This window comes from Papio anubis, chromosome 12, assembly GCF_008728515.1.
Source record: "Papio anubis isolate 15944 chromosome 12, Panubis1.0, whole genome shotgun sequence".
Taxonomy (NCBI): Eukaryota; Metazoa; Chordata; class Mammalia; order Primates; family Cercopithecidae; genus Papio; species Papio anubis.
The window spans coordinates 30,901,393-30,926,140 of NC_044987.1; the positions used below are offsets into that span (position 1 = coordinate 30,901,393).

General features: G+C 37.5%; 1 protein-coding gene across 5 annotated transcripts in view; it reads right to left on the minus strand.

The window, feature by feature from the left end:
* The window catches only part of DYNC2H1 (dynein cytoplasmic 2 heavy chain 1), a 354,596-nt gene that overhangs the window by 122,183 nt on the left and 207,665 nt on the right, over positions 1-24,748 (minus strand). For 4 of the 5 annotated variants that reach the window (XM_031653015.1, XM_031653014.1, XM_031653012.1 and 1 more), the window contains one exon: positions 23,773-23,877. In XM_031653015.1, the coding sequence (XP_031508875.1) occupies positions 23,773-23,877 (105 nt within the window). Of the gene's footprint in view, positions 1-19,593; positions 20,324-23,772; positions 23,878-24,748 lie in introns of those variants that run through there. The other variant, XM_031653016.1, reaches the window with a different exon arrangement.

A 24,748-nucleotide genomic window follows, 5' to 3' on the forward strand; every position in this document is an offset into this window, starting at 1 on the left:
GAGCAAAGAAACTGCCTCTTCGATTCACTAGTTCCCTGTTCAGAAACTGGGGTTGGTGCCTGGCATGACTGTTTAGCTATGAGGGCGACTTGAAAAGTGTTTGCCATTTTCAACATTGCAGTAACAGGGGATGCTACCTCCCACCCAAGACTTTTTTGGAGAAAAGTGCTAATAGCTGTGTAAAAGAAAGTACTAAAAGGTGGGTGACAAGGTCAGGAACATACATGTAAATATACATGACATTTTAAAAACTTTAAATATTAATTTTGCTATGAATATTTCCAAAGATACACAAAAATTGATTTTTATTATGAACACTTTCAAAGAAACCCAAAGATACCCATAATGTAGATTCAACAACTGTCAACACTTTCCTGCACTTGCTTCATTCATCTCCCTTTTGTTATTATTCCTAAGGTGTTTTAAAACACATCCCAGACCACATGTTATTTAACTCCTACATACTCAGTATGTATCTCTAAAGAAAAAAAATGATATAACTACTATAATGCCATTACTTCTCCCAAGAAACAAAAAATTAATTGGCATCACATTAATGGCACCCAGCCCATATTTAAATTTCTCTGACAGTCTCAACGTTTGTTTTAATTGAATTGTTTAAATCAGGATTCACAGAAAGGTCATAAATTGTTATGTATTATAAGTCTTATTAATATAGCGAAGTCCTTCTCGCTTGCCTGTTTTGCCTGCCATTAACCTGTTGATTAAACTGAGTTTGTTATCTTGCAAACTGTCCCACATTCTGATTCCAGTGTTGTCATTTACCTTGTTCTTTTACACCTGTTTCCTGTTAATGGTAAATTGGTTCTAAAACTTGATTAGGCTCAGGTTTACTCTTTTTGAAAGAATATTTTTGGAAATTGTACTTCATATTTTATCACATTCGGAGGCGCATAATGTCTGAATGCCTCCTCTTTCTGACGCAAAGATTGATCACAGGGTACAGGTGGTGACAGCTTATCCTTCTCTTGCAAACACCCCCGTAAACCTTCCATCTAATGGGTTCAACCTCTGATAATCACTGTCTGAACCAATTATTTTATTAGAGTTTGTGAAATAATGACTTTTCAAATTTCATCATTACTGCCATATTTATTATCTAGAATTATTCAATAAGGAAGAGTTTTATCAACTTTTCTTTTGTTATCTTGAAATATAATTCACAAAGGAAAGATAAGTACATAGTTCTTTCCCTTTAACTGCATTTTCAAAGAGACACTTTTATATCTTACTGAATGATAACCTAATACAAGTTTGAAAATCAAGTCTATGATATTAGTAAATATATTATTTCTACATAAATATCCAAAAGGAAAAATGTAACATCATTACGTATTTTACAAAATGAAATGGACTGGTGATATCCTTCAGTAAACTTGCTTTTGTCTAATGGTCTTAGAACTCAAAATATGAAAAGTATTCAAATTCAGATTTGCCTACAATTAGAAATCAGAAGTTATTACACTGTGTATAAAGGTACAAATACATGATCTCTTCTTGCTGATGGTGCTATTGGCTAAGTTGTGGCTAAAAATATGCTCTTGAAATATGGGATAATATATTCAAATAGAGTATATCTGAGAAAAAATGGGAACTTAAGCTTTCCAATTTCAAAAATGAATTTTCCAGGAACTTGTGACTTTTCTAATAACTGATGAAAAACCATTTGAGTCAGGATAACCACAGCTGCTGAATATGAGTAACCACAGCTGCTGGGTTCATAAAAGCCATTCGATGCAATGATGCTAAAATTATTACACTAGCAATTAATCTTCACATCTTTGGCAATAGAAAAGTCATTACATTTTAAGAATAAAGGTAACAGGTTTTTAAAATTTTGCCATGAAATTGCTATTGAAACTATGAAAAAAATAATAAAGTTCTGGAGCTTCAAAGTATGTTTAGGAGAAAATAAGTGAATATGTAGCTAGCACATAGAAATAGGTAGCTCTTATACAAAACCATATATAACTTTTACAGAACTAAAGCTAATCAGAAATTTTATTAATAACAATTGCCTACCCAAATCTGCTACCATTTTGAGCAACAGCATTAGCTTACTGCAACTGTTTTCTAACATCTCTCTTTGCTTTAAGTCTTACTCCCCAGTAGTCTATTCTCTAGAAAACAAACTTTGCCAGAGTAATCTAGTTATTTTCATGGCTCACAAGACTCATGACCTAGTCCACCTCCACCCCAGCTACCTCCCATCCTCATGTCCCACCACTCCCCTTGTCCCTCACTGTGCTTAAGCCACATCAGCCTCATTGCTGTTTTTCCAATAGAAAAAGCAGGAGTGGCTGAAGAACATATGGAAAGATGCATACTGTCTCCATAGCAATAAAAAATGTGAATCAAGATCACAATGAAGTACCATTTTAACCCACCAGACTGGCAACAATAAAGGCATCCCAAAATACCAAGTACTCATAGGATTAAAAGAATGAAGATACTACATACTGTTCACACAAGAGTGAATTAGTACAACCACTAAAAACAATTTGACATAACAATTCTATTCCTAAGCATATACTCTAGAGAAACTCTTGAGCTTATGCAGTAGGGAGACATAGCCACAAATGTTCCTAGTAGCACTGTGTCAATAGTAAAAAAAAACCCAAAAAACCTGGAGTAACACAAATGTCCGTCAATAGGGGAATGGATACACAAATTGTGCTATATTTACATAATGAAACATTGTACAATAAGAATAAAGAATGAAACAGCCAAACCAACCACAATAATGAATCTCAGACAGAGGTGAAGGAAGAAAGCAAGTCCTAGGATATCCCTCACAATACTGCTTTATAATGTTCAAAAAATAAGCAAAACAAACTATGTTTTTAGGCACAAATGCATGTGTGAGAGATTGAAAGAATGTATGCACATAATAGAACTATTAAAAAAATATGTAAAACAACAAAAAGAGTTTTAAACAAAACAGTCAGAATGGTGGGTCCTTCAGCAGAATAGGAGGGGGATTGGATAAAAGAAAATCACATAAGTTGATGCAAGTTATGGTAATACCTTAACTCTTGGGTGAAGTTATTGGTTCATGGGTTTCATTATATCCTCATGCTTTTAGTGTTTTAATTACTTATTAATATATTAATGTTACATATATATATATTTTGAGACAGAGTCTCACTCTGTCACCCAGGCTGGAGTGCAGTGTCATGATCTTGGCTCACTGCAAGTTCTGCCTCCTGGGTTCACACCATTCTCCTGCCTCAGCCTCCCAAGTAGCTGGGACTACAGGCACCTGCCACCACGCCTGGCTAATTTTTTGTATTTTTAATAGAGATTGGGTTTCACTGTGTTAGCCAGAATGGTCTCGATCTCCTGACCTCGTGATCTGCCCACCTCGGCCTCCCAAAGTGCTGGGATTACAGACGTGAGCCACCGCACCGGGCCTGTTCTTTTATATATATAATGGTTATATTTTGAAATGATAGTAAAAATTCAAAATCAGAAGAATATATAAATGTACTAAGAAGTCTTTCAAAAACAAAGCACGTTAAGGAGAATAAGTGGAACTAAGAGTTGGGGGAGTTTGCTATATTATATAAACGCTCAAAAAAGGTCTGTTTGGTAAGGTAACATTCAGAGACCAGAGGGAGTAATAGACTAAGCCATTCAGATATTTAGGGTATGAATGTTCAGACAAAAGGAACAGAGGGTATGAAGGCTCTAAGGCAGAAACCCAAGGGAAGTATAGCAGGTGTGGCTGCAACAAAGTGAGCAAGAGGAAGATCAGAGGACAAAGGCAATAAGGGAGCAGAAGGCCTAAGGATGGAGGATCTCATAAGTCTCTATAATGAATGCATTTATTCTGAATTAGATGGGAAGTGACTGGAGGAAAAACGACGATTTCTGTTACCATCTATAGAATACGAAAATGTCTATCCTATTATTAGAATATCTTATTTCATGGATAGAGTTGCACTGGTTTAAGATTATAAGGAAGTCAGCCCAGAGACTCAGCCTTATTTGCCTCTATCAAAAATCTCTACAGAAAGATTTCGTGTTTATGTAAATGCTGATTCAAATGACTTTTAAAACATTTTTCTGGGTTACATAGGGTACTGACGAGATGCACAAAAGTCAAAAGGGTCTGCACCAAAGTTTCACACTGTTTATCTCAGATTGCTCCAGAAATTCATTGACTCCTAAAAGTGACGGAGTAGTTTTGCTGAAGACTATTCTAAGAACTATACTTAATCATTTCCCTGAATTTATTAATTCCATAAATCACAGCTAGAAATTGTTGAAGTGTACAGTCTTAAGTAAGATATGGAATAATATGACACTTTTTTCTTATAGCCATGAAACCAAATCACAAACTCAATATAGAAAAAGCACTTTTTGGGGAGATTTGTTCATCTAAATGGAAGCACAAAACTGGCAGTTACCAAATTCCAGAAAGTCCTAAGTTCAAAACACTCATTTGAAGAAAACAAAGTTTTATTTTATTTTATTTTATTGACAAGGTCTTGGTCTGTTGCCTGGACAGGAATGCAGGGGCATTGTGTCCGGAGTTGATTCTGGAAATGATGCCTTTTGTCCTCACTTCTCGTCATATGAATAGGAAGGATATCATTTCTGAGGCTCCCCACATCCTAGCTTTGGGAATAGCTTTTGTTAGGCCTGCTTGCATGAGGAAGGATCCTATAATTCCAGATAGTCTCCGCCCCCAATGGGGCTTTGGGCAAAAATTGTGTCTTTCTGATTGGTGACCCCAGGTATCTAAAGAAAGGAACAGAGTCCTGAAATTTATATTAGAAATAATTCTTATAGGAGAAATTTTAAAAAGCACCAGAGACAGGGAATGGTTTTTAGAAGTGGGACTAGCCTTAGAGAAGAGAGGTGGGAGGAAGTTTGTCTGACAGGCATTAGGACCCAGGAGGTAAGGGTCAGAATAGATAGGATAGATGGGCGAGTCACGCTTGGTCAATGTAACTTTGAGAGCTCTGCTCATGGCTACAGGGTCAACAAACTTTTTGTTGGGACCCTGGAGCTGAGTGGCTTTCCTCTCTGTCGACCCTTGGCTCAGCCCTTAAGTACAGGAAAAGCCAGAAGCTGGTTCCAGGCAAACCAACACTCCCAACTCCAACAGTCAGGGGTTATTAGAGAGCCTTTTCCCAGAAAGCCTGACACCCATGTTTTTAGTCCAGTGGCCGCGCTAGTCGCTTTTAACTGGCCGACAGGTGCCTGGCGTTTAGTCCCCGAATTATAAGGAAAAACAGAACAGAATAGCAAGCGAAAGGGGTCCGATGGTATTCACTGCTTATCCATCTGGCAATATCCCAGACAAGCCCCCAAGACGTGTCTGGAGTTGGTTCCTTCTGGTGGGTTCGTGGTCTCACTGACTTCAAGAATCAAGTCGTGGACCTTTGCGGTGTTACAGCTCTTAAACGTGGCGCTGACCCAAAGAGTGAGTAGCAGCAAGATTTATTGTGAAGAGTGAAAGAACGAAGCTTCCACAGTGTGGAAAGGGACCAGAGAAAGTTGCCACTGCTGGCTGGGTGGCCAGCTTTCATTCCCTCATTTGTCCCCACCCATGTCCTGCTGATTGGTCCATAATACAGAGTGCTGATTGGTCCATTTTACAGGGTGCTGATTGGTCCATTTTACAGGGTGCTGATTGGTCCATTTTAGAGGGTGTGGATTGGTGCATTTTACAAACTTCTAGCTAGCTACAGAGTGTTGATTGGTGCGTTTTTACACAGCACTGATTGGTGCATTTTACAAAACTCTTGTAAGACAGAAAAGTTTTCCAAGTCCCCACTCCACCCAGGAAGTCCAGCTGGCTTCACCTCTCAGCATGATCACAGATCACTTCACCCTCAACCTCCCAGGCTCAAGTGTTCCTCCCACCTCAGTATCCCAAGCACCTGAGACTATAGGCATATGCCACCACACGCAGCTTTTTTATTTTTTGTAGAGAAGGGTTTCGCACTATGTTGCCCAGGTTGAAATAAAAATGTTTCAAAGAACTGAATTCCTGGAAATAGCCTACAATAGCAAGAACTGAAATAATTCAAGAAACCTGGGTTATACTGCAGAGCTTATTGTTTACAAGTGTACAACATTAGGAACTCAGTATCTAAATTTGGAATCAATTATTTCTAAAGTTCGTTCCAGGAGTACTTTACTAAGTTTTTAAAATTCTGAACCTATAGTCAAATGAGAAATGTGACTCTATTTGGGCCAGATTTTAGAAAAGAATCAGATATACAGATTTGATGACATTTAGGATACCGAAATTAGCAATTCTTTACAGTTTCTTCGAAGTACAGATACTCCTAAAATTAAGGGTGCCTAAGAATTGCCCCAAAAGTTTGTAAAAAAAATATAGATTCCTGAGCCCCACTTCAAGATAGTCTAATTTTACAGATGTGGGATAGAACTTAGGAATCTACCTTGTAAACTAACTTCCCAGATAATACTTATATAAGTAGCCAACCACACTACACTAAGAGAAATTGCCCATATTTTAATTTAACTGGAAAGGCAGTTATGATAGCTTAAGGATTACTTTAAATAATCTCAATCTGCAACTGTGGATTTAACAACTGTTAAATTTTAAAAGAGGGGGGAAGAAAAGAAAAAAGCTGTTAAGTGATCTGAGTTTTGCTTTTACAATCTTATGGAAACAAATCTAGGAAAGAGAAATAGAAAGCAAGAGAATTATTTGAATAGTTTAGCACTTATGGATCTCCTGCCAAGATTTTGAATGAATTGATTCCATAAAGAAGTGAAGTATACAGATAGCAGCTGGGTGCTACTGTTAAATTTAACAGCATAGTTATGGGACACAGCAGCTTTCAAAATAATCAAGCAGACAGCCTTGTCACTTCTTTGACTGTATAACTCTGGCTTTAAAAAATGGTTTCACCAATCATGTTAAAGCTTTGTGTTCCTTATTGATTTTATATACTTAATGCCCAAATTCTGCTTACAGTTTTAAATCTCTAACCTTTGTAACTATTACGAGCTTTCTTAATCATTCATATGGTCATACTGACTTGCTTTAAAACTATAATTTGTTTTTTATGCCATTACTTTGTTTGTTCTTGGCAGAGTGAAGCAACTACCTCACCTCCACCAGTATCAATGGCCAGTGCAGCTATTACATTTTGAAATTGCTGGCCAGACAGTAGTTATGATAGTTGTACTAAAACACAGCCTCAGAATCCAAGTGTTTAATATACTATCATGAGTTTCAGATATCCAGGTACCAGGGTATTAAGATGAGCAATGAACATAAATTCTACTTAGTCTTTAAATCAATATTTACCATAAAATGTGACAGGACTTTAAATAATACTGAAGAAGTGAACAACTTCATTAAATACCAAATTACCTAATTATTTTTATCCAATATTTTACTTGCACATAAATACTTTAGCAATAAAGTTTACTGCTGTGAAGAATTACTGAGGATAGAAGCTAAAGATAAGGCTTCATAGGCAGATGACGTAAATGCAAAATATTGATTTTAATGTCAAGATTTTCTTAACGTCAAAATGTCAAATTTTATTCAGGCTTCCCTATCTGTAGAATGCAAAAAAAAAAAAAGAAAAAAGAAAAAAAATACATTTGTAATTAAGATCTGACTTTAGACAAGGACAAAACAAGACGACCAAACAGAACCCTCCAGTAATCATGCCCCGTGCAGGAACACCAAATTAAACAACTATCAACACAAGCAAACACTCTTATAAAAACAAAAAAATCAGGTGTGCAATCACAGTATCTAACTTTAATAACAAAGGGAGAGGCATTTAAAAGGGTGGGAAGGATAACCTAGGTAACCTTGCATTATCTACAACATCCCTCCCCCAAACCCAGGCGGCATAGCACTGATAATCTATGTGTTTGGAAGAGGGAGAGTGAAGTGAGTGTGGGATGCTGCACTGGAACTCAGTACTGCCCTATCACAATGGAATACAACACTAGGCAGAATTCTGCCAGTGCTCATAGAGGAGGCATACAGACCATCCCTGGGCCAGAGGGAAGGCCTCTATCATCAGAAAGAGAAAGCCAAGTCTCAGCCTACTTCAACATCTGCAGAATAAAGTGGCCTGGGCCTCTAATAAATTTGAGGGGCAGTTGGGCCAGAGCAACTATAGTACTTGCGCAAGCCCCAGTGCTGCACTGGCATCAGAGACAGGGCTTGGAGTGCAATCCAGCATGACGCTGGCTCCAGTGATGGCCTCGCCCCCAACTCCAGGCAATGCAACGCAGAGACTCTTTCCACTTGTGGGAAAGCGGGGAAAGAATACAGAAGACTTTGTCTTGCAAATGAATACAAGCTCAGCCACAGGAAAACACAAAAACCCAAACACAAATAGAATCCTAAAGCCTTCAATTGCAGGTCTTTGCTCTTGAATGGTGTTTCTTGACCTACCCAGGGCCAGAAGGGAAGCTACAACTGTGGTGGGATAAACTGACTCCTAGCAGAACTCACCACTTGATAAGTGGCCTCCAGCCTTGAATAAACACATCAGTAGCAGCTACATGGTGTTGGCCTTGGGCCTTGGGTGACCCCTGGTAGAAGCTGCACTGATCTGGGAGGCCTCTGGCTTTCATGGTGTTCTAATGCAGTCAACTGTGCCGAGCACAGGAGTGCAGGTATCACTCCTCACCCAACTCAAGGCAGCCAAGCATAAAGACCCCTTCCACTTGGGGGAAAGAGTGGGAAGAGCAAGAGACTCTGCCTGGGAACACAAGGAATTCTGCCTTACCTTGCCCAACTCCACCAAGGCTATATATCTAGGGGTCTGTAGGGGTCACAGCATACCTGGGTTAGGGCACCTGGTAATGCTAAAATGGCTGTAGTAGCTACAGGCTTTGGTAACAACACTCAATTATATTTGAAATCTTCAAAGCCCACTCAAGAAGGACAGGTACAAACAAGGCCATAACACAAAGATGGAAATAAATATCTAACACTTCAATGCCCAGACAATGATGAATGTCCATAAGCATCAAGAACAACTAGGAAAACATGACCTCACCAAACAGACTAAATAGGGCACCTGTGACCAATCCTGGAGTGATGAAGACATGTGACCTCAGGCAAGAAATTCAAAACAGCTGTCTTCATGAAGCTCAACAAACTTCAGGATAACACAGAGAAGGATTTCTATCAGACAACTTTAAGAAAGAGATTACAATAATTTTTAAAATAAATAAAATTCCTGGCTAAAAAAATTCAGTTGACAAGCTGAAAAATACATCAGTGTCTAAACAGCAGACGTGATCAAGCAGAAGAAGAATTGGTGAGCTTGAAAAGAGGCTATATGAAAATACACAGAGAAATTGAAGAGTACACAAAAACATGGAAAGATATCTTATGTGCATAGCTTGAAAGAATTAATATTGTAAAAATGACCATATCACCCAAATTCAGTGCAATCCCTACCAAAATATCAAGGACATTCTTCACAGAAATAGAAAAAAAAACCCTAACATTTATATGGAACTATAAAAGATCCAGAATACCTAAAGCAATCATGAGCAAAAAGAACAAAACTAGAGGAATCATACTTCCTGACTCCAAATTATACTAGAAACCTAGAGCAGCCAAAATAGCATGGTAGGGGAGTAAAAACAGACACACAGAGCAATGAAAGAGAGCAAGGAACCCAGTTATAAATCTACACATTTACAACCAACTCACCTTCAATAAGTGCCAACACGTTGAGGAAAGAACTACAAATGGTGCTGGGAAAACGGGATATCCTTATGCAGAGGAATTAAACTAGACAGCTGTCTCTCACCATATACAAAAATCAAATCAAAATGGATTAAAGACTTAAATATAATACCTGAAACTGTGAAACTACTAGAAGAAAACACTGGGGAAATGCTTCAGGGCACTAATCTGGACAAAGATTTCTTGAATAAGACTTCAAAAGCACAAGAAACCAAAGCAAAAATGGACAAATGGGATCATGTCAAGCTTAAAAGCTTCTGCGCAGCAAAGAAAACAATCAGCAAAGAGATAATCTGAAGAGCAGGGGAAAATATACACACACTATTCAACTGACAAGAGATTAGTAACAAGAATATATAAGCAATTCAAACAATTCAATGGCAAAGTAACAAATAATCGGATTAAAAAACAGGCAAAAGATCTCAACAGAGATTTCTCAAAAGAAGACATACACATGACCAACAGGTAGAGAAAAAAATCCTCAACATCACTACTCATCAGAGAAATGCAAATCAAAACCACAGTGAGATATCATCTCACCCCAGTTAAAAGAGCTTTTATCAAAAAGACAAAAAAATAATGGATGCTGGGGAGGATGTAGAGAAAGGAGAATCTTCATACACAGTTGGAAGGTAAATTAGTAAGCTACTATGGAAACAGTATGGATGTTCCTTAAAAAACCAAAAATAGAAATACTATATTGTCCAGTGCCAAGACCAGCTTGGTCATGGAGACCCTAAACTAGCGGCGCTAGAGGAATTAAAGACACACACACAGAAATACAGTGTGTGGAGTGGGAAATCAGGGGTCTCACAGCCTTCAGAGCTGAGAGCTTTGAACAGAGATTTACCCACATATTTACTGACAGCAAGCCAGTGATAAGCCTTGTTTCTACAGACTATAGATTAACTAAAAGTATTTCTTAGAGGAAACAAAGGGATGAGCCGAAATAAAGGGCTGGGCTCTGGTTAGTTATCTGCAGCAGGAACATGCCTTAAGGCACAGATTACTCATGCTATTGTGACTTAGGAATGCCTTTAAGCGGTTTTCCACCCTGAGTGGGCCAGGTGTTCCTTGCCCTCATTCCAGTAAACCTGCAACCTTCAGTGTGGGCGTCATGGCCATCATGAACATGTCACAGTATGGCAGAGATTTTGTTTATGGCCAGTTTTGGGGCCAGTTTATGGCCAGATTTGGGGGCCTGTTCCCAAAAGTCCAGCAATCTCACTGCTGGGTGTATATCCAAAAGAAAAGAAATCAGTATATTGGAAAGGTATCTGCACTCCTGTGTTTATTAGGGCAGTATTCACAATAGTCAAGATATGACCTAAGTGCCCATCAACAGATGAATGGATAAAGAAAAAGTATGGTACAAATAAACAATGGAATATTACTTCACCATAACAAAGAATAAAATATTGTCACTTGTGAAACATGGATAGTACTGGAAGACATTATATTAAGTGAAATAAGCCAGGTACAGAGAGACAAATACTGCATGTTCTCATACCTGGGAGCTAAAAAAGTTGATCTCACGGAGATAGAGAGTAGAATAACAGTTACCAGAAATTGGGTAGGGTATGTATAGGGGTTGGGAGGGAGAGTAGGATAAAAACGGACTTGGTTAATGGGTACAAAAATACAGTTTTATAGTAGTAATAAGACCTAGTGTTTGGTGGCACAACAGGGAAACTATAGTTAATAATAATTTATTGTATATTCCAAAATAACTACAGAAGTGGATTTGGAATGTTCTCAATGCAAAAAGGTGACAAATGTTTGAGGTGACGGATATTGCAATTCCCTGATTTGATCATTACACAGTGTATGCTTTTATCAAATATCATATGTACCCCATAAATATGTACAACTATGTAGTCATAAAAAATACAAAACAAGAAAAGAATATTTTGCCAATTACTTTTGCGAAGCAAGAGATCTTTTTTCTTTCCCCATATAAGGTTATGTGGTAAGTGAAACCTTTATGGAGAAAAGCGACTGAATCTCATAACACAAGTTATTTACCCTTGCTCTATGAGTGTGTCATACAGGCATGAACCAGTATTCAGTAACACATTTAAGTTCCAGTTTAGGAGCTTTCTAAAGGTGTGATCTTGGGAAAAATAAAAATCTCCCTGGGCCTCAATATCCTCAAGTATAGAATGAGTTTGACAGTAACCTCTCTTATTCTGAGAGTTAAGTGAGGTAATTCATATAAAATGCTTACCACAAAACCTATTACAGGGAGCACAAGAAGTATAAAAATCATTATCATCATCATTATCATCATCATAAACACAGGTTAAAAGGATACCACATATACACTAAAAACTAACAAACTGTATATGGGAAAAGATAAAATCACAATTTTAAAAGAGGTTTAAGTAAAGCTATCTGATTGGCATAGTTTGGTTTGTAATACATGATGGCTGGGTCAGTAATGGTATTTCATATAATTCTAGCAATATAAAAATTATAGCACTGTTCTTAGGCTTAGAGAGATTCCTTATAAGGTTCCCATTTTAAAAAACAATTTTCAAAAGCATATTTTTCTCCTCTCTGCTAATCTCATGGCCAGAGCTATGTTTTTCCGCCACCAAACATCCTATTTTTCTCCTTCATTCCTAGATCATAATTTTCGTACAGCTTCTAACTTTTCCATATTTCTACTTTTGAAACTAGTAGAAGCCTCTGATTGAAACATTCCATATAAACCAGGGCAGGCAGCTCTGTTATGTAAAAACTTAAAGGACCAATAACTGTATAGTCATTAAAGAGGTTAGAAATATGTTTATTAGTCTATCAACTTGCATGTTGCTTATTCCTTCCATTCCCTCATTTCTTTTTTTTCAAAGGGAAATGTCAACACTGACCTACAGAAACAAATTTTAAAATGCTGATAGATGCCTTTAAAATGCACTATTGGATGCTAAATCAAAGAAATGCCATGACAAAACAAGGGACATTGAAAAATACCTCTTGAAGCCATTTTCCAAACATGGTATTTTAATCCATGAAAGCCCTAATACATATGGTAATTATGGGCAAGATATTTTGCTAAACTGAAGAAATAATTTCAAATTCTTCAAGGTGAATAATTAAGGAACATTTCCTTTCTCTGGTGTCTGTTTGTTTAACAAGGTTCATTTTACAGCTGAAAGTTGCAGAGAAGATTACTAGAAAATACCCTTCTCTCTGCAGCATGTGGAAAGATTATTCCACAGCAATCTTTATATTCTGCAAAACGATCATACTGTAGTAGTCTACTGTGGTCTTTGCTCTACAAGCAGCCAATTCTACCATGAAACAAAAATCCTCTCTACCTTAATTATTTAAGAAATTTGCTTACCAGAACATTTTCAAATTTAAATGGACATTTCTTGGGTACTTAATGTCTTCAATTGCTGGAGTATATCAAAATCTTCAAATTTAAGACAAGTATTTATAGGCTATTTATATTGATATTACATATTAGATACTGATACTAAACTTTGAATTTATTTTAAAAAGTAATAAAATGCCAACTAAAACTTTTTGGTAACTAAAAATGGTTTTTGTAATTGAAAAAAAAAAACTTCATTACATGGAATTGTTAGAATGAAAACCAAATTTTACATTTGATATTTAAATTTACAAACTGATTTATCCAATTTACAATTTATCATGGATTTAAAATAGATATTCCTTGTAGCCAAATTCTCTTCTACCCTACCTGTGCCAGAAATACCAAATTTACCCCACTATCCTTGCTTGCTTTTTTTCTTTACCAGTAGAATCCTCAATGTTTTACTAGCTACATAGCTACCTGGTGAAGAGACTAGAATAGATTACTGTGTTTGCCTCAGGAATTAACAGAGATGGAAAAATTTTAAATTAAGATTTTATTGTATCTCGATTTCATTCAAATCATTAAATTACGATATTTTCAAAGGTAAAGTTGGCTCATATTTTTCTGACTTCTGTTCAAAAATAACAAATTTTACACCGTTTCTTTCTAGGCAACATGCTGCAACTGTTCTTAGCCTAGAGAATGTGCCATCACTGATTTGTTATTAACAAATGCAAACATCTAAAGGAAAAATAAGAATATAAAAGAAAAAGATAAAACAGTTAAATAAAACCATGATATTACTGAATAAAAGAAACCTCCTACAGTTGAACTTAGAGATGTTTTCAAAATCTAATTTCCACTAAAAGAGAAAAAGAAATTTCTACATTAAAGTTAATTTTCTATGGTCTTTAAATGATGATGATGATAAAATTTTCTATTAACTTTCTTCTATGTAGTGGATTTTTGACAGATAAGATACATTAGAATTAAAATATATCCTTAGAAACAACTTATTGGTAAAATCCACCAAATACACATCCCATTAAAAAATAGTCGCGTGTACCCATATCCACAACCACGCATTCACTCCCTCCCATGAATAATATAGGCTTTCCTGTTGGGAGGCCAGTATAGTAGAACTGAGTTTCAATGACACATCAAGGTTTTCAGAAGCCTCCTTTTTAAAAACACATAAGGAGGCTGAGGCAGGCAGATCACAAGATCAGGAGATTGAGACCATCCTGGCTAACAAGGTGAAACCCGATCTCTACTAAAAATACAAAAAGTTAGCCTGGCGAAGTGGCAGGCACCTGCAGTCCCAGCTATTCGGAAGGCTGAGGCAGGAGAATGGCGTGAACCCGGCAGGCAGAGCTTGCAGTGAGCCGAGATCGCGCCACTGCACTCCAGCCTGGGCGACAGAGCGAGACTCCATCTCAAAAACAAAAAAACAGAAAAAAACACATAAACCTTATAATAATTCTACATTTTTTACAGACACAATTTTATAACAATTCGACTTTGAATTCAAAAATATGGAAATACTTTTATAGTTGCTATGTATTAAATTATAAACAAAGTTATTTGGCTTGTAAACATTCAAATGTGTGTTAATATGTAATTATATTTATATTCTGCCTGGAAACGTAGCTCTTCTGTTTGAAGAACTTCCTGTAACAATCTTATAGAGTAAGTTTGCTGGCAATAAATTGTTTTATTTAAGAAAGTTTTTTTTTTTTTTTTTTGAGTTGGAGTCTCCCTCTGTCGCCCAGGCTGGAGTGTAGTGGCGTGATCTCGGCTCACTGCAACCTCTGCCTGCTGGGTTCAAGTGATTCTACTGCCACAGCCTCCTGAGTAGCTGCGATTACAGGTGCATGCCACCACACCCAGCTAATTTTTTATATTTTTGGTAGAGATGGGGTTTCACCATGTTGGCCAGGGTGGTCTCGAACTCCTGACATCAAGTGATCTGCCCACCTTGCCCTCCCAAAGTGCTGGGATTACAGGCATAAGCCACCATGCCCAGCCAAGAAAGACTTTATTTCATTTTGAAAGATACTTTGCTAAGTTAGAATTTGTGGTTTCCAGTTTTTTCATTGAGCAATTTAAAGTTACCACAATTCCATTATCTTCTGACTTGAATGGCTTCTGAGGAAAAGGCTGCTCTAGTATTTGTTTCTTTGTATGTGGTGTGTGTTTCCCCCACAACACTTTCTCTACCCTGCTGCTAGCTTCATTATTTCAGTCTTTTTCAGTTTTAGTATTTTATGCCTATGTGTGTTTGTTTTTTAAGAGAGGGTGAGGTGGTGGAAATTTATCCAGCGTGGCATCCTTTAAGCTTTGTGGATTTGTGAATACTAATTACACAATGGTTAGTTTGTTTGATTTTGTCTCACAATTCATGGATGCTTTGTTCTATTTTTTTTTTTTTTCCATTTTTTTCTCCTTATGTTTCAGTTTGGGTAACTTCTATTGCTCTATCTTCAATTTCACTGATTCTTTCCTTGGCTATATCAAGTCTATAAACTTGTTGAAGACAGTCTGCATCTCTGTTACTGTGCTTTTTATTTCTAGCACTTTCATTTTATTCATTCTTATAGTTTCCATATCTCTGCTAAAATTAAACATCCAATCTTGCATATCATGCTTTTTCATCAAACTTTTTTTTTTTTTTTTTGAGACGGAGTCTCGCTCTGTGACTCAGGCTGGAGTGCAGTGTTGCGATCTCGGCTCACTGTAACCTCTGCCTCCCGGGTTCAAGCAATTCTCCTGCCTCACCTTCCCGAGTAGCTGTGACTACAGGCACATGCTACCACGCCCGGCTAATTTTTTGTATTTTTAGTAGAGGCAGGGTTTCACCATGTTAGCCAGGATGGTCTCGATCTCCTGACCTCGTGATCTGCTCGCCTTGGCCTCCCAAAATGTTGGGATTACAAGGCGTGAGCCACTGCACCTGGCCTCATCAGAACTTTTAACATAAAAATTGTAATTATTTAAAATTTTCTGTTAGGTAGTTCCAACATCTGTGTCTTATCTTTTTCTGGTTCTCTGGATTGTTCTGTCTCTTGGAGTGGTACCTTTTCTTGCATTTTCATATACTCTGTAATGTTTTCTTGGAAGCTGAAATTTTGTCTAGAGCAGTAAAGACTAAGGAACTTTTAAAGCTTACAAATGCATGTAACTTTCTTTCTGATAGGCCTTTAGGGATTTGTGTTAAATGAGGAGTTGGGCTGGATTTGAGGGTGATTTTTGCAGTGCAGGTTTCAAACTCCTCTGAAGATACCTTTTATATAAAATGGGGGTCTACAGATTCGTTTTATTTAGGGTAGGGGCAGAGTTTTATGGACCCCTCCCCACAAAATAGCTGTGTATCTCTCCCTCAGGTTTCTGTCACACACACAAAATAACTCCTGAATACTCTCATCAGGTAAGAGGCCATGGAGAAAAAGCCCGTGAGGGGGTAAGAACACCTATATCAGTTGCCCTCATACACTAGCAGCCTACACTTGGCCTTGACCAATTTATTAACTATTCTAGCTGAATTCTTAACAGTGCCTGGGTGCATATGCCCCAGGTAAGCAAATGTTTGTGTCGTGTCACTTTTTAGGCAACTGCAGCATCTCCTTAGATTTCCTAGAGTTTTTGCCCTGCAATTTCATCTCTGAGAGGTTCAAAGAAAGTTGTAAATTTGCAGTTTGTCTGGCTTCCATTGTTGAAAGAATAGAAACAATGCTCTCTCAAGCTCTCTACACATCATCGAGGTTTACTTATTATTGACTACAACAGCCTTCCTTCTTTCACTCCAAGTATGATCACCAGCAAGTAAAAACTACTAACATTCCAGTGTATGAAATCCAGTGAAAGAAGTATCATTTTTGTCTCAGTGTCTGAGTCTGCTGGTGCCATATGCTGCTTAATTCGAGAGATAAAAGTACTGCGACTGGCCAGTTTTGGTACAAGAGAAGGAGGGACATGAAGGAGATGAAGAGAATAGCATTGTCATAAAGGGACCTACTATTTACTAAGTGCTATTTTAACTGTTTTATTTATCTGGGGAGACAAAAGTTAATATACATAACACATAGAAGATATTATCCTATCTGGGTAAAGATATATATTAATCATAATAGGTTAGAGTTTTTAGTTATTTAAAAATTTATTGTTTAGTTTTCATTTTCTGAAACAAAAGTATGTTTTAACCGAACAAAAAGCTGTATAAACTACAATTACTTTTTTAATTTAAAAGAAGCAAAATTTCAAACATTGCTAAGTCTGAAGTTATAAGAGAAGTATAATTTCTGCTTTAAAGATTTCCTCAGAAGAACTTAATTTAGCTTAATTTTAAAGTGTTTCTCATTTACTCAAACTGTCTTGATTGCAGAAATTTGTACAAACATAATACAAATGATCTAATTCATGCAAAAAGTTTTTCTTCAGCAATGAAATGAAAAGTACATATATTTATTCAGATATAAATTCACAAGATACATACTTAGTAGAACACGTTTCTATTTTACCACTTATGTGGCAGTGGGACTTTTTCTACACATTTCTCTCCCCACTAAACTGAATTCCTTCAAAACAGGGACTATTTTTATTCACCTTTACATTCCAAAACCTAATCTAATATTATATTAGCGGCAAATAATGTTGGATAGCTGAGATAAATAAAAGTAAAAAATACCAGAGGATCAATACAAATACTTCAGGAGAGGATAAGCTTTGGACTGGGTATTGAATGAAGAATTTAAACAAGCAAAAGCAGTGGCAAGAGTAATTCTAGAAAAGATATAAAGAAATCTTGAAATGCCTATAGCCAAAAATGCTAATACCAAAAATATTTAACAATTTTTTTGAATCAACTCAAATGATATTTATAGTTGCTTTAAATGGAAAATACATCTTTAAAACAAAACAATATTCATTAATAGGAAGTACTAACGATACTAAGGGTACAATCCATAAACAGGTACTGGCACACCAACCCCCAACAAAAAAAGAAAACAAAAAGAAAAAGAAAAATACACGTTCTACCCTTGAATAACTCAGAATCCTGTAAGAGAGTACAGAAAAAACATGCTTCAGTTTCTTCCAACATCAATAGTAACAATTTCTCCCTGAATCTTGTATTCACATTAGATTACCTACATTTTGCCTTTAACTTTTATTGGTAGAGATATAGATCTGGTCAGTGCCAAACTTCCTAAATTAATCACCTATATTCATTGGCATCACTTTTTCACCCACTTTCCCTCCCAAACTATTGCAATTAGATTTCTATCCTCCAGCATTCTACAGAGATGACTCTAGAAAAGATTTTGAAATACTGAATAATGCCCAATTCTTTATAACTTAGCCTTCCTCTTCCACTCCCTGAACAACCAGCATCACCCCCTTCCATCACCTGAAGACTGTCTTTTAAAGCTCTTCTGCTTGTCTTGTTTTCTGAATGCAGACCACTCTTGCTAAATTCTTTCAAAGATTTTCCCATCTCCAAATATGTGTTAATTATAGATATTTCCCAGGATTCTACCTTCAGGCATCTTTCTTTTCTGCTTCATCCTCCCTAGCAATCAATCTCTAATTTCCACAGCTTTCTCTCTCATAGATGTACTGCTTTCTTGTCAAATCTTTTTTTATCATATCTACATCTGAAGCCTCCCTATGTTTATTTATGTTCCTACTAGACATTTCCAAATAGATATTTTATGGCAACTCAAATAAATGTTATTGCATGGGCAATTCAAATTAATATATGAAATTTATCTCTCCCCCTCCTCACCATCAAAAACAATACCCAAAGTCTCTTGCTTTTGACTTTCACATTTTGGTTAATGTAACATCCCTAGAGTAATTATAACAGTGAAAAAGTTGAGGAAAAGACTGTATTAGCTGATGTGGTTGAGAACGCCATGTGGTGTGTATACTGCAGCAGGTTACAAAAAGAAAAAAAGCTCCTAACTACTGACACACAGCATCTGTACATAAGTATCATCAACAATTTGCAGTAGATAGACACAACTTGTGGTCACTGCCTTGAATGTATGTACTCATTTTCGGCCTTCATATTTGTACAAAATTGGCTATACAACTTTGGCATTAGCCTGTCCTTAAAAGCCCAAATCATCAAATACCTGATGCAATATCTGTTCTTATATCCCTGAATGTGTGCACGATAAATAATGTTTTCTAATCTACTTCTTGTCAAGTACATTGACAGGCTTGGTGTTGAATCAAACTTTGTAGTATCTGAATATTTACTTTCAAATGAGGGCATTTTAAATGTGGCTTGGAATGAAAAAAATCTCTAAATATATAAATTTTATTAGTTCAGTTGCATATACATCTTTATAATTTGAAAAATAAAACGTTACAATAATTGAGACACTGTGAAACCCTTTTAAGTAAAAAATGGTAATTAAAAAAATAAGTATTCAAGTAAATAAGTAGTGAAACAGACTAACAGTTAAATACAAATAAGAAAATATGTGTTACCAAAAAACCTTAGGAAGAATGTTATCTTCATTTCATCCCAGAAGTATTCATAAAAATTGGAATACTAAGGCAAGACAAACTAGTAGAAATTAGATCATATTATGACAAAGTTGGGATAATTTTTTGGTATATTTGAGTGAGAAAAAGTAAAATGAAGTGCGGGTTGAGTCAGGACAGTCTGGGGAAATAACATTGGAGTCTATCTTCTCATAGTACTATTTTCTTAGAAACTACATAGTTAAGATAAGCGTGGAACGTTTTATCTGCCTAGTTTGTCATGTAATCCCTGTTCCTTGGGACTCCACTTAGCCTGGGGAGCTGTGTGTTGGTATACAAGTACTGGACTTTTGTAGCTAACATGAAATAGAAGATTGGTGGGAAACTAAGGCTACAGCTTCTAAGTACCAAGATGACCCACACACCCTTGGCTCTTGTTAACGGCCCAGGAGCAAAATAAGTTCTGTATATAGGTAGCTGCTTGGCCTCCCTGTAAGATGAAGATGCTGAATATTCTGCATGTCTTCTCCTGTATCTCTAAGTCTGTAAGGCTGTATCTGCTCTATGTTACCCTATCACTGTCATTAGATAATTGATCCAAACTATGCTAAATTAGGTTCCCCAGAACCTGAATGATACTGAGACTAGCAGTTGCAGAAGCCATGTTCTGTTAATAATAGAACTTTCAAGAGAAGGCTCTCGAACTTCTATTGATAAGGTTCCCAAAGCAAATACTTCATTGGAGTCTGTGAAATAACCTTTTATTCTTTTAATAACCTTTAATTATATTAACCTTATTTGCTTAAGTATTGTAAAATTTTATCTGAGTATTCAAATATATGTATTATACACACACGAACGTATGTATATGGGTAGAACTTGAGTTTAAACATTAAAATAGAGAGAGCTGAACAAGATGGCTGACCAGATGCAGCCAGGAAGAACCATTCCCACTGAGAGATACCAAATTATCAAGTAATCCAACAAAATTTGGGCAGATCTTTGGAAAGAAAACACTACTGAGAGTAGATGGAGAAGTGACGCTGATGCCCAGGGTGAAGAGGGAGGAAGCTGGAACCCTATGTGCCTTAACATGATGCTCGGGGCTTTTCCCAGCCCCAAGCAACTCCTGAGGAAGTGATGAGTGAGGAGACTGAGGGACATCTCACCCTCACCTTGGATCTATGGGATCCTAGCTACAGGGGACTCCACATCCCTCAGAGACGTGTGAGCTGCTGGAGGATCTGCCTGGAGACTAGGCAGAAACAGTGCTTCAGCTGGTGTGGAGCTCAGGAGCTTTTGTGTGCAGGACAGCTGCACTGCAGTAGAGTAAGGTCATAAGTGCCCATTTCCCCAGGGGTCCCCCATCACCCTCTGAGAGGCTCTAGCATCATCTGACTGCCCGGCCAAGAGACAGCAGGGCTGGCTTCCCCCACAGGATTAGGGCACATCTGTTCTGCAGGCCCTCCCACCCCCGAGCCCCTCCATAGCCACCCCGCAGGATCGTGTGTACAATGCAGCCTCCACAGCCCTGCCTGGGTGTTCTGCACTATCTGAGTATTTTCCAAGTAACCTACGGGCACTTCAGATCCCCAAGCGCAGCCAGAGACTGACCCCAAGCCAAGGGCTGCTCCAGTGTCCCTGGAATGCGTATGCAGCTCAGGAGTACTAAGCCCAGATCTGCGGCCAGCACTGGAGCTGGGGAGAAGCGCCCACCCTCAGATCACTGAGAGGGGTGGGACGTGCAGGTTTGTGGGCCAGCACAGAAGCGGTTCGTACCTCCCTCCACAGGGCTGGTCCAGAAAGCGTATGGCCAGCCTATCTCCCGGCTGCAGCCTGTCAGAGGGAGCCCCACCACCCTGAACACGTAGCAAAAGAAACTTAGGCAAGGCGCCAATGATCACAGGAGGCTGACTCAAAGCCAAGGAGGGGGCCCTGGTGAGATGGTTTTATTCCCCGCCCCTCCCTTCGCCCCCAAGAACATGCCTGCGAAATCAAGGAAATACAAAAAAACCACAGGGCTAAGAGCCTACCTACCAGCCAGTACTCCTAAGCGCCGTCTATTGGATTGCAGCCCAAACTACAACACTAAACATTATTCTGCTAATAGATGCTGAAAATCAGGTGCAAGAATTTACCCACAAATAAAGACATTGTACAGAGCCTTGGCCCTTTGAAAGCATCCAAAACCAAACCAAGCTGGGTGCACCCAACTTGCATCAGAGTTAAAGGAACACCAGCCCCACCAGATTAGAATCAGAAAAAACTCTGGCAATTCAAAAAGCCAGTGTCCCCTTACCTTCAAAGGAGCCCACTATATACCCATCCCCCGCCCACCAGCAATGGTCCCTAATCAGATTGAAATGTCTGAAATGACAAAGAATGCATAATGTGGCAAAAAAGCTCAACAAAATTCAGGAGAAAGTTGAAATCCAATCCAAGGAATCCAAAGTATCCAGTAAATCAATCCAAGAGCTGAAAAATGAAACAGGCATTTTAAGGAAGAACCAAACTGAACTTCTGGAATGGAAAAATTCACTATGAGAATTTCATAATATAAATCAGAAGTATTAACAGTAGTATGCAGGTGAAAGATCTCCACAAAGAGAACTACAGAAACAGACACACAGACCAACAGAACAGAATAGAGAGCCCAGAAATAAAGCTACACACCTACAACAATCTGACGATCTTTAACAAGTCAACAAAACAAGCAGTGGGGAAAGAACTTCCTATTCAATAAATGGTGCTGGGTTAACTACCTAGCCATGTGCAGAAGATGGAAACTGGACCCATTCCTTTCACCATATACACAAATCAACTCAAGATGGATTAAAGACTTAAATGTAAAAGCCAAAACTATAAAAACCCTGGGAGACAACCTAGGAAATACAATTCTGAACATTGGCCCTGGCAAAAATTTCATGACAAAGATGCCAACAGCAATTGCAACCCAAACAAAAATTGTCAAATGAGACCTAACTAAAGAGCTTCTGCACAGCAAAAGAGACTATCAACAGAGTAAACAGACAACCTACAGAATAGGAGAAAATGTTTGCAAAGTATGTACTCAACAAAGATCCAATGTCCAGAATCTATAAGGAACTTAAAGAAATTAACAAACAAAAAACAAGCCCATTGAAAAGTGGGCAAAAAAAAACCATAAAGAGATGCTTCTCAAAAGAAGACATACATGTGGCCAACAAACATGAAAAAATGTTTGACATCGTGATCATTAGAGAAATGCAAATCAAAACCACAATGAGATACCACCTCATATCCATCAGATTGGCTGTTATTAAAAAGTCAAAAAAATAACAGGTGCTGTCAAGGTTGCAGAGAAAAGGGAATGCTTATACACCACTGGTGGGAATGCAAATTAGTTCAACCACTGTGGAAAATAGTTTGCCGATTTCTCAAAGAACTTAAAACAGAACTACCATTTGACCCAGCAATCCCATTATTGGGTATATACTCAAAGGAATATAAATGGTTCTACCATAAAGACATATGCACGTGAATGTTCACTGCAGCACTACTCACAATGGCAAAGATATGGAGTCAACCTAAATGGCCATCAACGGTAGACTGAATAAAGAAAATGGGATACACAGACAACATGGAATACTACGCAACATAAGAAAAGAACAAGACCATGTCCTTTGCAGCAAGGAAGTGAAGGAGCTGGAGCAAGACCATGTCCTTCACAGCAAGGATGGATGGAGCTGGAGATCATTTTCATAAACAAACTAATGCAGGAACAGATAACCAAATACCACATGTTCTCACTTATAAGTGAGATCTAAACACTGAGTATACGTGGATACAAAGAAGGGAACAACAGACACCAGGGTCTACTTGAGGGTGGAGGGTGAGAGGAGAGGGAGGATCGAAAAATTACCTATTGGGCACTATGCTTATTACCTACGTGATGAAATAATCTGTACACCAAACCCTTATGACACACAATCTATCCATGTAACAAATCTGCACATTTCCCCCTGAATCTAAAATAAAAGTTAAAAAAAAATCAGAAAATTGAATATTTTAAAAAGTATATTTAAAGTAAAACTGGAATGTGTTGTGAAAATAAAATAAAATGTTTCAATAAAGCTTGTGGGGTCTACGGTACTAAATCAAATTTAATTTTGTCTCCTTCAGGCTTACTAGCAACTTTTCTTGAAGGTAGATCTTCTTTTTAGGTTACCTGAGAACTGATCATGCGCTGAGATGAACGAGCAATATTGGCAGGCAGACCAAAGAAACTAGGTTTGTCGTCCTCTGGAAGTTTCTCAATGACAGCACGATAGTCCTAAATATAAAAAAGTGAAAAACAGTTACTTTTTAAAAATAAAAATTGAACTTGCAATCACTGAAATAAGAAAGAATACTTTGAAATGTTAAATTATTATTTGTATTTTTATTTTCTAGATAAATCTCACTTTGCATATTAACTCAGTTATCTATGGAAAGTATTATCATTAATACTTCTTCACACTTTGATTATTTGATATTATATTTTCTTATCCTAACTCCCACATACAAAGGGACCCTGAATTATTTTAAACATATTTGAGTGATTATGCCTACGATATATAAGCTACTATGTTAGATATTTTTAGGAAAGCTCTATAATTTTTTTCCTGTAACTTACCAAAGACCAATCTGCAGAGTGCAGTTCTGCTCATGTTAAATTAAGACAAATATTCAAGCAATCTACTTTTGTTTCTTTTTAACTTAGAGAAAACTTGTAAACGTGTAGACACACACTAGTATGCAAGCACTGCTTTGTAAATTACTTTATAACAGAGCAATTCCAGTTAGTCTTCAGTTTGCTGGTGAGGTGTGATAAAATGCATTAATAATCCTATCATTTCATCCTAAGAACTACCCTACGCATTGAATAAGCTTGGCTTGTTGAGCACTCATCTCAACAGTTACTCACTCATGACTTTAAATCAAAACTAAGTGCAGACAAAAAGACTTATTCAGTTTGGCCTAAACATGGAAACTGTTTTGTTTTCATGAAGAGAAGTTATTTTAAGGCAAGTACTGCACGTGCATCTAAACTGTGTTTGCTGAAGTAGGCATGGGGAGACTTGGCCTCTGACTTCCCCTCACCCTTTCTTATCCTTGGCAGCTGACCCTGAAGTATTTCCAAGGAGACAGTTGGACTCCAGGAA